Genomic DNA, 13,817 nt, shown 5'->3' with positions numbered 1-13,817 from the left:
CTGGCAAGTGGGAGTCCCTGAGTTTGATTCCTGGTTCAAAAAAAAAAAAGAAAAGATCTGGAGATGTATTACTGAGTATGAAGGCCTTCAGTTCAATTCCTAGGATTGTAAACAACAGTACTTTGATAATAAAAATATCATCCATATCTTTGTGTGTGAGACTTTCTGTTCTTGTCACTTAGTGGTGTTCATGGGTAGCTTGAAATATCCAGATGAGAATGGATTTGATGCCTTCCTAAAGAAACACGGAGGCAGTGACAATGCCTCAACTGATTGTGAGCGGACAGTCTTTCAGTTTGATGTCCAGAGAAAATACTTCAAGGAAGCCTTGGATAGGTAACTAAATCAAAGTACATTTTAATTTTAATTATCTAATAACATCTTACAAATAGAAATGTTGGATGTATTCTATAATATTTCATTTCAAGACATATATATATATATATATATATGGTTTTTTTGTGTGTGTGTGTGGGTTCCGGGGATTGCAGGTGGTGGAACCACTGAGCTAAATCCCCAACCCTCAAGGTGTATTCTGATTCTGTAGAACTGTAGAATTGTCCAAATACTTTCTTTGGAAAACTATTAAATATGTGTTGATTCTTGCTCTATAACAATTTGGTTTTTGTGTTAAAGATTGAACTGAAACTCTTAAACATCTTTTGAGTTTCATAACTTCTGTTTTGACTCATTGCAATGTTTTCTACTTTTGTAGAAAATATGGAAAAACAAGGATTTCTTCTAATATTACAGTCTAGCTACATATAACCAAATATATTTGTTTATATGAGATCATATTATTCATACCCTTTTAAAACCTATATTTTATAACATAATTGTGTAATTTTCATTTATTATATAATTTGTAGGACATTTTAAATGATTCTATATTAGTTTCATTGTATAGGAATACTGTACCTTAATCTGTTCAACCAGTTAACATATTTTTGAATGTTTGTTAACAATTTTCTAATACTGTAATGTTGTGGTAAATTATCCTAAATTTTTATATATATCCTTGGGTATTTCTTTTAGTTAAGTTCTAGTAAGTAAAATTACTAGATATATTTTAAAGACCTTTTTAAAAATAAAACTTGATACTCATTGTAAAAATTCTAGAAAGTTTGTCAGTCTATTAATAGAAGTTTGATATCACAAGGTTATACAGCAAAGTCGACATTGGGAGAAAAGGAGTCACTTTATACCAAATTCTAGATAAATGTAAAATTAAAATGAAATAAAAAAATCTTGAGTTTGGTCAGTATAAAGTAATCTGTTTGAGCAGAGATTTTTGTCTTATTTTTTTGATATGTTATGGTTCAAGAATTTGATAGACAGCTATTTGTTGAATCAGTGCAGTACCTGTCTAGCAAACATTAAAAATCAGAAGACACCTGGGCTGGGGATTTAGCTCAGTGTTTCTGCTGCCTGTCTCTCAAGTATGAGGACCTGAGTTTGATGATCCCCAGTACCAAAAAAAAAAAAAAAAAAAAAAAAAAGAAGGCAACCCAAAACTTTTCAATGCCTAACAGACAACACATTTTCTTAAAATGTGCCCTTCCTTAAGATTAATTTTATCTGCATAAATCTTTTATGCAAATTCCTATAAATTAAAACCATAGTGCCACTATTTTCAATGTTTATGTGTTCCTGAAACTCTAAATTAACAATACGTAGGCTAAAAGAGTGCCAGAATTTTATTAAAATGGACACAATTTTTAATTTTTAGTAAACCTTTAATGGCAGAATAACAAAACAATAGACATGAGAGAATCTAAAGAAGGCAGTGTACTCTGCCTGCCTTGCAAGTGCAAGGTTCTGAGTTTGATCTTTAGTACCAAAAAAAAAAAGGCAATGAAAATGTGCCCAGGATTTTTTCTGTAAACTTAGAGATCAGGAATACTTTGAGAGGAGATTTTAATCTATATGTTTGCTATTGTTTCACACTTCTTAGCTCCTAAGGTTTATAAAATTGAAATAGGCTTTATGTGAAGAAAGTTTAAGCAGAAGACAAGGCGAATTTTTATAGTTGGCTATATGCAAATATAAAGAAGGAAAAAAAAACTTCATTGCAAGAAAGAATAGTTAGGGGATATGATATGCCTCTTTTTTTTTTTTTTTTTTTTTTTTTTTGTACCAGGGATTGAATTCAGGACCTTGTGTTTGCAAAGCAGGCAGCCGAACTAGGGGATATGATAAGAATAAAATCTGGCTATCTCAGAGGTGGTGGAATTTGATATAAGACTAGTTAAGAAATTTAGGTTATTATAAGCAGTTTTTGTCTACAGACTGTTTCAGCAAATAAGACTATCATCTTACACATTTTCTTCTACTTAAACTCAGAGTTTATAAAACAAATGCTGTATACGTATATGAGAAATTAATGAGAAGGTCAGATCATAAGTCCATGCCATCAGTGGTAGATGATAGTGGAGTATTACATATTACCAAAAAAAAATTAGTGTTGCTCATGAGGCTCACCTCATATTGGCACACCTAACAAGTAATAACACAGCTGTTTCCAGTATGAACAAATATAAACAGAGCCTCAAAATATGTATAAATTACAGACATAAAGAGACTATAAATAAAACAAACAAATGTGGGAGATTTAGTATGCCTTTCTCAGCAATTGATAACATTAGGGAAAAATTTATCTGACCCAGTCTCACTCTGGCCCAGGCTGGGTTCCTCTTGCCTAAAACTCCCTAGTACTGGTATTATAGGTGTTCACTGTCACACCCACAGGAAAAATCTTCATAAGGAAGTAGATTAAGACAACAATTTTAGAAGAGCAAGCTAAACCCAAAATAAGCAGAAGGAAGGACATAATAATAAACAGAAAGAAATGAAAATAAGAAATAGAAATATATTAGAGAAGCTGCATGTGGTGGTGCATGCCTGTAATTCCAGCACTCAGGATCACCAGGTGTTTGAGGCCAGCCTGAACTACATAGTGAGACCTTGTCACAAAATAAATAGCTGGGTGTGGTAGCGCACGCCTGTAATCCCAGTGCTTGGGAGGCTGAGGCCAGAGGGTCGCTGTGAGTTTGAGTTGAGACCAGCCTGGGCTACATAGTGAGTTCCAGGTCAGTCTCGAGTACAATAGTGGGACCCTGTCTCAAAAAAAAAAGTGTGTGTGTGTGTGTGTGTGTGTGTGTGTGTGTGTCTATACACACACAAACCCTAAAAACAACAACAAAAGTACATCAGAAAATTAACAAAACCAAAATGTGGTTATTTTTAAAGATCAACAAAATTGACAAATCTTTATCTTAGCTTGACCATGAAAAAATGTCTCAGTTGATATAAGTCAAGTATGAGAGTAGGAACATTATTATCAATCTTACCAAAATAACAAGAACTATAAGGTTATACCATGGACAGTTGTATTCCAACAAATTAGGTAACCCAGATGAAATGAATGAATTACTTGAAAGACACAGAAGTATCTCAAACAAACCTGAATGGATCTGTAATAACAGATTGTATTAACCTTCCAAAAGAAGTCTAATCCTAGATGGCTTCTTGATGAGTTCTGTCAAATGTTTAAAGAATTAACACTAATATTCACAAACTCCTCTGAACAATAGAATAATACTTTTCTTGACTCATTTTGTTAAACCAGTGTTATCCTGATACCAAAATCAGACAGTATTATCACAAGAAAAGGAAACCCCAGGGCCAATATCTCTTATAAATATAGATACAGAAATCTTAAGGGGGAACCCCCCAAAAAACCTGCCAGTCTGAATCTAGCAGCATGTAAAAAATTGTACATCCATGACCAAGTTGGCCTCATCCCAGGAATGTGAAGTTTAACATGTAAAAAGCCAATTTGGTATGTTATTACAGTAGAATAAGTGACAAAAACTGTCTCATTATTCTCAATATAAACAGAAAAAGCATTTGACAAAATCTAGCACCTTTTCATAACTGTGAACTAAATATCCATCCAAGTTGCTAATGTTTTTTTTAATTAAAAAAAGATGTTGATTGAAGAAATTGAACAAAAACAGAAATGCTTGTTTTCTTTTGTTTTTCAGATGGGCTCAATTCTTTATTCATCCACTAATGATCAGAGATGCAATTGACCGTGAAGTCGAAGCTGTTGACAGTGGTAAAAGAAATACTATATGTCTTATTACCATATTTTCTGTCGCTGAACTAGTTATTTAGCACATTTAGCATTTTTTGTGTATCATTTATTGTTCTTTATCACTAAATCATTCTATCCTTTTTTTTTTCTTTTTTTTTTGAGTCAGGGTCTCCCTGTGTCGCTCAGGCTAGCTTCAAGCTCACTATTCTAGCCTTGGCTTTGCCTTGAGCTTTTGACACTCCTGCCTTAGGGTCTCAAGTACTGACACTACAGGGCTCTGCCGTGACACCTGACTTGATATCTTAAAAGGCGCTATTGAAATAGATGAGCCATGTTTATTCCAGAAATCGGTACATGTCCTGCGTGGGGTAGATTTGAAGTAAATCGAAAGGATGGTGGATTTTACCTTACTGATTTGTTAAGAATTTTACCATAGTAGAAGATTAGCTAATTTGATTTATAAAGTTAATAGTAGGATTTAAAACTTTAAAGGCTCACTTTCTCTTTTTTGCCTGAAAAGACGTGCTTAATGCTTCATTTTAACTATACTATTCTTATATATATAGTTTGATTTTTGTTACTTGTTACATACCTGTAGGTGCTTTGTGGCTTGAATTTATTAGTTATAGAAAAAACGTTTTATATTTATGGTTGAAGAAGCTAAAACCTTGAGTAGGTAATATATTTAATATTGTTTTGGACTATTTAATTTTGAGAAGCTTCTCTTTATAACACTTATCCTTAGCTGACCTTATGTTAACAGCTATTGGTTTATAGTTGGGTCTTCTGTTAGAACATAAACTCCTTGAGGGCAGGATCTTGGCTCCAGTTACTCACTTTTCTACATGCAAAAACTATTTTAGTAGTACCTGATGCATAGTAGATATTAGTAAATATTTTTTCAAAGAATATATCTTATTTAATCCTTATAAGAATCATAAGAGCTTAGGTTCATTTCATAGATGTGGAAGTGGGTTATTTATTTTTGTGGTGCTGGTGATGGAACCCAAAGCCTTGCACATGTTGGACAAATGTTCTACCACTGAGCTAAACCCCAGCTGTAGATGCAGAAGTAGAATCAAAGAAATTAGGTAACTTCCTTGGGGTTGTACAGCCTAGTTATTGACAGGTTGGAATTCTAGCTATCTTTGCCTGTTTGAGCTGTTGTAACGGAATGAATGCCCAAGACTGGGTGATATATAAACAACAGAAATTTATTTCTCACAGTTCTAGAGGCTGAGAAGTCCAAGGTCAAAGTGCCATCGGATTTGTTTCCAATGAGGATCTTCTTCCTGTTTTGTAGATGGCCACTTTTGCCTTGTGTTCTTATATGGCAAAATAAGGGAGGAAACTCTCTGTGGTGTCTTTTATAAAGGCACTAAACTTAATCATTAAGGGCACCTCATGACCTAATCATCTTCCACAGGCCCACCTTCCAAAACCTTTACATTGGGGGTTAGGTTTAAAATAGGAATTTGAGGGGAGCACAAATATTCAGCTTTAGCACTAGTCAAGGTATTTTTGACTTCAAAGTGATTGTTCTTTTTTTTTTTCCTAGTACTGGGGGATCAGACTCAGGACCTTGTCAAAGTGATTGTTCTTAAGAATCATACTGCCATTAATTTAGCTCAGTGGTTCTGCCACCTGCCTTGCAAGTGCAAGGTCCTAAGTTTGATCCCCAGTAACAAACAAACAAAAAAAATCATACATTATTACCAATATAGTTGGCTTTGGAGAATATTTGTTTTTGTTTTTTTAGTACTGGGGGGTCGAACTTGGGACCTTTTGCTTGTGAGGCTGGCAGCGGCACCACTGAGCTAAATCCCCTGCCCTGCAGCAAATTTAAATGATGTATAACACTAAGTTCCCAGATAAAATATGTTTTTGGTACCAATAGTTGAACTCAGGACTTTGTGCTTGCCATGCAGGCAGGCACACACCAGTGAGCTGAATCCCTGGCCAATTTAACATTTTATTAACACTTTGTTCAGTAAATTCTTGGATGTAGCAGCCTAGAGCTAAAACCTTTGGATCATTAGTTATCTTTGTTTCATTTAAAAAATAAGAGAAAAACTCTAGGAAGTTGATTGATTTATCCAAAGTAACAAATTAAATGACAGACTAAACCTAGGTCATTTGAGTTCCCAACTTCAGTCTTTGGATTTATACAGTAATTTTTGTTACTTCCTTATTTTCTGTAAGCTTCAATTTCCAGATAATAAAGAAGTTACTGGAATTTTATTTAATTAAAAGTGTTTTTAAAAATTGACAGAATATCAACTTGCAAGACCTTCTGATGCAAACAGAAAGGAAATGTTGTTTGGAAGCCTTGCTAGACCTGGACATCCTATGGGGAAGTTTTTTTGGGGTAAGATACTGAATAATTCATCCTATTTCATCTTTCATAGTAAAAAAACTGAGGATGAAAATCACTGATAAAGAAATACAAATTATAAAGATAAGGAAATGAAATTATAATGCTAGAATAGTTAAGTACTTTACCTTTTAGGGTAGCTGATAGCCTTTCAAATTATGCCTGCATTTGGTTCTGTAACATTGAATATAGCAAGGAGAGCACCTAACAGTTTGTGATTCTTTCCAGGTCCCAGTGCTTTGCCAGCAGTGCATGAATTGTCTCATTTGATCATTGTTGCAATGCTAAGAAATAGGTACTATTGTCATCTCCATTGAAAGATAGAGAAACAGGCTTAGGAAGGTTACCTAATTTTCTTGAGTCACATAGGAAGTAAGTAGTGTTGATCTGTTTGTGTTGTTTGTTCTCTATCTCAGCCTGATGTTACATTTGTCAGCCGAGACTTGGGAGTGATTTCTGTAATAGCTTTTCAACAGTGGCCTAATTTTGTTTTACTGGTATTAGTTTTTCATAATGTCTTTTTATTGGTGGTGCTGTTCAGTTACAGCCTAATATTAATTCTTTGGCCATAGAGGAGAGACTGGTATCAGTTGAACTAAAGTATGCTTCATTAAAGGAGTTTTTTGCTTTCCTCTGTATTTTATATACTTTATATATACCTGGCTTTATTTATTTTTAATGACTAGGCAGAATATTAGTGAAATAATGCAGAGAGAAAAACCTGAATTGATTACTAGACTATTAAGCAAGGAAACTTAGGCATTTCCTGTCATTTACTGAGGCATTCCCCACTAGAGATAAAATCCTTATATATTAAAACATACGTTAGAGTTGTTTCTTGGCGATTTTTGCCTAATACTGCTATTACATGCTAGTTCAATATTCTTGAATCACTTGGGTTATTTCATAAAGAGTCAAGTAAAATAGGAAACATTGCATTGTTGGTGTAGAACTTAGTTAACTTGGTTTAACTTAGTGAACTTAGTTACTTCTGTAATACTAAAATATCACTCTATTATTTTTTTCATCTTTTTACAGGAAATGCTGAGACTCTCAAGCATGAGCCAAAAAAGAATAATATTGATACACATGCTAGATTGAGAGAATTCTGGATGCGTTACTACTCTGCTCATTATATGACTTTAGTTGTTCAGTCCAAAGGTAAACATCATCTATTGTGGCCCTTAGAGTTACTGTGGAGTACAAAAGACCCTTGAACAACAGCCTGAACTGCATGGGTCCGCGTATGCAGGTTTTTTTTTTGAGAGTTGCAAGAGTTTGAAAAAGTTCACAGATAAAACTTGTAGTCTAGAAATATAAAAAAAAGAAAAAAGGTATGTCACAGATGTATGAGATATCTGTAGATCATTCTTTTATTTACCATTTAAAGTATGTATGTTTATTATAAAAAGTGAAAATTTATCATAACTTGCAGCCAGGCACAGTGATGTAGCTACTAGGGAGCTGCAGCAGGAAGATTTTAAATTTGAGGTCAGCTAGGCAAGACCTCATCTCAAAATAAAAATCTGAAGAGTTCAGGGTGTAGCTCAGAAGTGGAGCACTTTCTTAGCACATGTGAGGCCCTGTATGCACAACAAAACACTTATGCTCACACTGGCCATACATGGTGTCATTCATAGTAGAAATGTGAACAAACATAAAAATACAGTGTTAAGTCAGAACTGCATAAAAACTCGCTGTAGTATCTTCAGTATTACTGTAATACTTTCATACCTGCCTCCTGTTGTTGTGCAGTGAGCTCAAGTGTTGGTGACTGCTTAAAATATAGTGGTGCTAATTATCTCTACATGAGTAGTTATCTCCCAGTATATTACATATTTCTAGTAAAAAAAGATCTCTCATGATTCTCATGTATTTTTTCGCTGCCTATAATACATGTAAAGTACAAAGTATTCAGTTTAGTTCTTGGTCAGGCTTCTGTCAGCAACAGGCTGTTATCTTGGGGAAGTCAAAAGTTATGCAGACCTGGACATAGTGGTGTACTCCTATAATCTCAGCACTCTGGGAGATGAAGGCAGGAGGACTATTAAATTTGGGCTCATCCTAGACAATTTCGCAATTTAGACTATTGTCTCAAAATAAAAATGGGGCTGGTGCTGAAGCTCTGAAGGCACTGGATTGAATCCTCAGTAACACACACTATATGTATAGAATGTATATATCAATAAAAATATACAAAACGTTCTGGTTTTCCTTTTAGACATTGTATTTTGCTGGATGTGGTGCCACATGCCTGTAATCCTAGTATTTAGAAGGCTGAGGCAGGAGGATCATGAATTCAAGGCTAGTGTGGACCTTCTAGCAAATTCAAGGCTTGTCTACACTACACAATGAGACCTTGTTTCAATAAAAAAGTAACAGGTCCATCTGTATTGCTTTATTGACTATGAATATACTAATGTACTCTGTTAGTCATGAAATGATTTTTTTTTCATGCAGGGTTTCGCTTTGTGGTTCAGGTTGTCCTTGAACTGACTGTAGCCCAGACTGGCGTCTAATTAGAAGTGACCCTCATGTCTCAGCCTTCTGAGTGCTGGGATTACTGCTGTGGCTACTGCGGTCTGGCTTTATTTGTTTTTGGTTTTCGGTTTTTGTTTTTTTGAGTGAGGTCCTACTGTGTTGCTCAGCTGGCCTTGAACTCCTCAGCTCAAGCAATGCACCTGCAGTTGGAACTGCAGGCACATGGATTTATGAATTGGTCTTATTGGTCTGTGTTTTTTTTTTTTTTGGTACCGGGGATCAAACTTGGGTCCTTGTGCTTGCGAGGCAGGCACCGGAACCACTGAACTAAATCCCCAGCCCATGAATTGGTCTTTTTAAGCCACATTTAGATGCTCTGTACCTGTGGTAATAAACTCTTACAGGGCAAGCTGTCTGTTCATCCGTAGCATAAGTTCTTGTAAAATGGCATTTTTCTTCTTTTTTTTTTAGTACCAGGGATTGAAACAGGACCTTGTGCTTGCGGGGCAGATGGCGCAAGGGAACTAAATCCCTGGCTCCTAAAGTGGCTTTATTCATTCATTCATTTATTTATTTATTTTGGTACTGGGGATTGAACTCGGGTCCTTGCGCTTGCAAGGCAGGCCACCGGACCGCTGAGCAAAATCCCCGGCCCTTAAAGTAGCATTTTAAATTGAGATTAATTATAGTACAGTGACAGAAGTAACATAAAAGACTGATGAATATGTAACTCTACTCCTTTAGTAACTCAAGTTTGTTTTTTCTGACCTTATTAAAAAACCCATGGTAGCTTTCTTTTTATTTTCTATTTTAATCTCTTTAGCTGGTCTTCATAGTCATAGTTTGCACATTTCTTTTTGAAAAGTGAATCTTTTCAACCTCATTTTATTACCCTTTTTATAAAATTTTGTAAAAATTAAGATCAAAGGTGATTTGACAATTTATAAACATTTTTTTGCATTTTTGATCAGAATTAGTCTAGTGCATTTGACTTGAACATAAAGTTACATATATGATTCTTCTGTTCAAATTGCAAATTTGCTTCTATTCCTTTTATATATGTCAAAACAGGGAATCCCATGTTTGGCATGTAAATTAATGTATACATTTAATTTGTGTTCCACATTATTTCATGAACTTGCATTTTTCCTCAACTAGATAATGTTTCTTTTGTATTCTGTTTCTCAGTGATAACCAGTACAAGAGCTAATTAGTGTTTACTGGAGATTTTTAAAATAAGGAATAGAATTTCAGTAAATCATACACTATCTAGATTCCATCAACTTTTGGAACTTCGGCATTTTTAGTGCTATTTAAAAGTCAACCATCTATATGAATAGGACAAAATAAATTCAATACCTGATTAGCCTAATTTGCATCTTGTATCTTTGGGAGGACAGTGGAGACTGAATTTAGAAACTCATTCTCAGCATGTACTCTTCTATCGAGCTATACCCCTGGGCTTTGTGGAATGAAGAAATAATCTAGTGAAGGGCCACTTGTATAGAGCTACAAGGTTTTCTTTTTCATTTAGATCTTATGTTTTACTAGAAATTTTAGAATTTCTCATGAACTCTGAGTAAGGAATCAAAATCTGAAATATAGAACTCATATAGACATGAAACCTAAGAAAACAAAAGGTGAGACCTCAGAGCATAGTAGAGTATGAAAGTATGGACAGATACATAGGAGTGGAGTATGAAAGTACTGATGGATGCTGGAAAGAGGGGTAAACAGTGGGTTGTTATGGAGGAACTCTCCTAAAGTGTGTAAATTTTGGAGTGGGTATAGAAAGATGGTTGGGTATTCTTACCTCTTGACCTTTCATGGTCCCCTAAACAAAAACTTTATTTTGCTTTTTTTTTTCCCCTTCCTCATTCCCTTCTTCCTTCTCTTTGTTTCTCCTTCCTTCCCTCTCTTCCTCCCTCCCTCCCTTTCTCCCCATCTTTTTTTCTTTCTTCCTTTTCTTTTTACTTTTTTCTGACTTTACCAGTGGGAAGTAAGAGTCTAATGAAATTGTGTGTCTTTAAGGTTTTCTCACTTGCTGTTATGTTTTTGGTTGATCATTTCAGGTTAAGGGCTGGAAAGTAATCCCCATAGTAAAATAGCTCTTTGTTTTGTAGCTAAAAATCTGTGAGAAAGCTAATTGCATTTCTTCATTAAATAACACTATTACCTGTCACTTTCTCCCCCTCACCTTCAAGAAACACTGGATACTTTGGAAAAGTGGGTGACTGAAATCTTCTCTCAGATACCAAACAAGTAAGATAGCTATTTTTATAAATAATGAACCTTTAGAGTTAAAGAGACCATATCTTTTTGTGTGAGTCCCAATAAGCTGTTTTCTTTTGTTTTAAAACAGGTCATAAAATTAAGGCCTAAGGAGGTTAAGTAACATAGACAACAAGGTCACATAGCTTTTGAGTGGGAAAATCAAGATAAGAACTTATTTCCGTAGTTTGTTTATTTCAGAATGTATGGGCTTATAAACTTATAGTAAGCAATAATTTTGAAGAATTTATACCTCCTTTTACATTTATTCAGAACTTTTCTGCTAGTATATAGGGTTTTGAAATTGACATGAAAGAAAGTACTATGTTGAATAGCAGAATATCTTTGTCTTCTGCCTCATAACAAATTATGTTCTGAAAGTTTTTTAAAGTAAATTGTTCAGAATGTGGAAGGTTTTCCCCATAAAAATAATCTTGAGCTGGGTATGGTAGTGAATGCCTGTAATCCTATCATTCTGGGAGGCTGTGGCAGGAAAATGGAAAAGTTCAGTCCCATCCTAGGCAACTTAGCAAGACCCTGTTAGAAAAAAAATTTTTTTGTGTGTGGGGAGCTGGGAATGTAGCTGAGTACAAAATGAAACAAAATAAACTAGTAGATGATGGCTGACTTTATATACTGCCTAAAAAACCTACTTAATACATAGTTGATCTTTAAAAAATTCTTTTTGCCCACTTCAAAGACATCAGTATAAACATGTAAAAGATACTTACTGTTACATATTTGTTACATAGAATTTAAAAATTTCATTTTGAAGCAATTAAGTATTTATTTACACTCCTGCCAGTTTCCATTTTAGTAATATAAATGAAATCAGATTTTTTTTCTTATAGCATGTGAGTAAGCTAGTGGCCTTTTCTGTTTCATCCTAATGCATTATTACTTTAAATTTTTGAAATAAAAATTAGCTTAAAATGTTAAAATAATTTAAAACAGTTTGGTTATTATTATCTTGGTGTCATATAAGTTTCCATTGATATTTAGCAATACTTTTTATCTATGAAAGAATAATGAAAGCATGCCAAATTTGTGGGGTTTTTAACTTCTTTTTTTTATATTTTTCTGTAAGTATGAGTTACAGAAATGTCAGATGGGACCATCTTTACTAATAAAATCAGAGGTATATTTAACATATTCATTAAGTTCTGTCAGTGCCTGCTGAGCATTTCAGTATTATTCACTAATAACTGTGGTCCCATAATGAGACAGAATTAAAGATCTTTGCAGAAATACTAGTTTGTATTGCCCATGTTTTTACAAGGCATTAAAGTTGTGATCTTTTCCCAGCAGACTGGGTGGGTGAGGCAAAAGAATAAAAATTTGAGCCCACCCTGGGCAACTGGGCTACTTGGTGACTTAGTATCACTCTGTCTCAAAATGTTAAAAAAAAAAAAAAAGGCGTAAGATTGAACTCCATGTAGGCCTCGGGTACTCTGTCTCAAAATGTTAAAAAAAAAAAAAAAGGGCTGAAGATGTAGCTCATTGTGAAGGCTCTGGGTTCAACCTCATTATCACACACACACACACACACACACTCACACACTTTAATAATTTTAACCAGGCTAGAAACTCCTGGAAGGAAGGACGAAGTCTTTAAAATACTATAGTGCCCAGTATAGTGCCTTTATACCTAATAACCACCCCATACATATTTGTTGAATTAAAGTATTCTCTGTAATTTTTCTTTTTGAGCTTTTATAGTGGAGGAGAACAGGGCTAATAAGCAGTAAACACTGGGGAGGAGGGTCCCTTGAGCTCATTATTCCTATTTGTTGTAAGCTGCAAAGGCATTTTAATTATTGAGACTGAGGTTAAGAATAGGGTATGTAGTTCAAGATTTTATGGCTTTGTTGCCATTTATTTGCTCATGCCTAGAATGCTTTTTAGCTAGGAGTATGTAGAATGACTAAACTGTCTGTTTGACACCCCCAATGATACTGTTTATAAGGCTTTTTGCCAATTAAATTTTAATGTATTTGTTTTATTTGCAGTGGGTTACCCAAACCAAACTTTGGCCATTTAACGGATCCATTTGACACACCAGCATTTAACAAACTTTATAGAGGTTTGTGACCTAAGGTTTAAAACTATTTGAAATAACTTCAGCACATTCTCTAAAACTTGACTATCAATTTTCTTTGAAAATGAGAACACAACAGAAAATATAATTGTGTTGGAAAGAAAATAGGCAGCAGAGAACTAACAAGTGACAGGTAGCAGGGTAGTACTATAGCAGGCCACTGACTAGCTGCTGCCCCGCTGTTACTTTCATCTGTTTTCATGCTTCCTCTCTCATGTACCCTCATTCCTTTGATTATTGGTTTTTGTTTGTTTCCTATTTCATTTTAACTACACTCTGTTCTTTTTACTTAAGGAGGAAAAATAGAAGAGAAAAAACACTTTGGGAATTGTTTTCTCTTATCTTCATTATAAAAACAGTATTTGTTAAATGAAGAAAACCATAGTAAAGACTTTAGGGAAGAGAGGAATTACCCTTACCCTTAAATCTTAACTGAAAAAGAAGTCTTTTTTTTTTTTTTTTTGGGACCCCGGGGTCAAAACAACGTTCACTCG

The 13,817-nt window shown here is 34.5% G+C and overlaps 1 protein-coding gene across 4 annotated transcripts in view; it reads left to right on the top strand.

Annotated features, from left to right (window-relative positions):
- Positions 1–13,817, top strand: part of Nrdc (nardilysin convertase) — a 61,150-nt gene that overhangs the window by 17,442 nt on the left and 29,891 nt on the right. For all 4 annotated transcript variants that reach the window (XM_010610309.3, XM_010610308.3, XM_033767554.1 and 1 more), the window contains 6 exons: positions 183–336; positions 4,047–4,120; positions 6,372–6,467; positions 7,512–7,634; positions 11,159–11,216; positions 13,235–13,308. In XM_010610309.3, the coding sequence (XP_010608611.1) occupies positions 183–336; positions 4,047–4,120; positions 6,372–6,467; positions 7,512–7,634; positions 11,159–11,216; positions 13,235–13,308 (579 nt within the window). The remainder of the gene's footprint in view (positions 1–182; positions 337–4,046; positions 4,121–6,371; positions 6,468–7,511; positions 7,635–11,158; positions 11,217–13,234; positions 13,309–13,817) is intronic.

The sequence above is a fragment of the Fukomys damarensis genome, unplaced genomic scaffold, assembly GCF_012274545.1.
Source record: "Fukomys damarensis isolate Sample0158 unplaced genomic scaffold, DMR_v1.0_HiC HiC_scaffold_23, whole genome shotgun sequence".
Lineage (NCBI taxonomy): Eukaryota > Metazoa > Chordata > Mammalia > Rodentia > Bathyergidae > Fukomys > Fukomys damarensis.
This window is presented reverse-complemented; position numbering and strand designations above follow the sequence as displayed.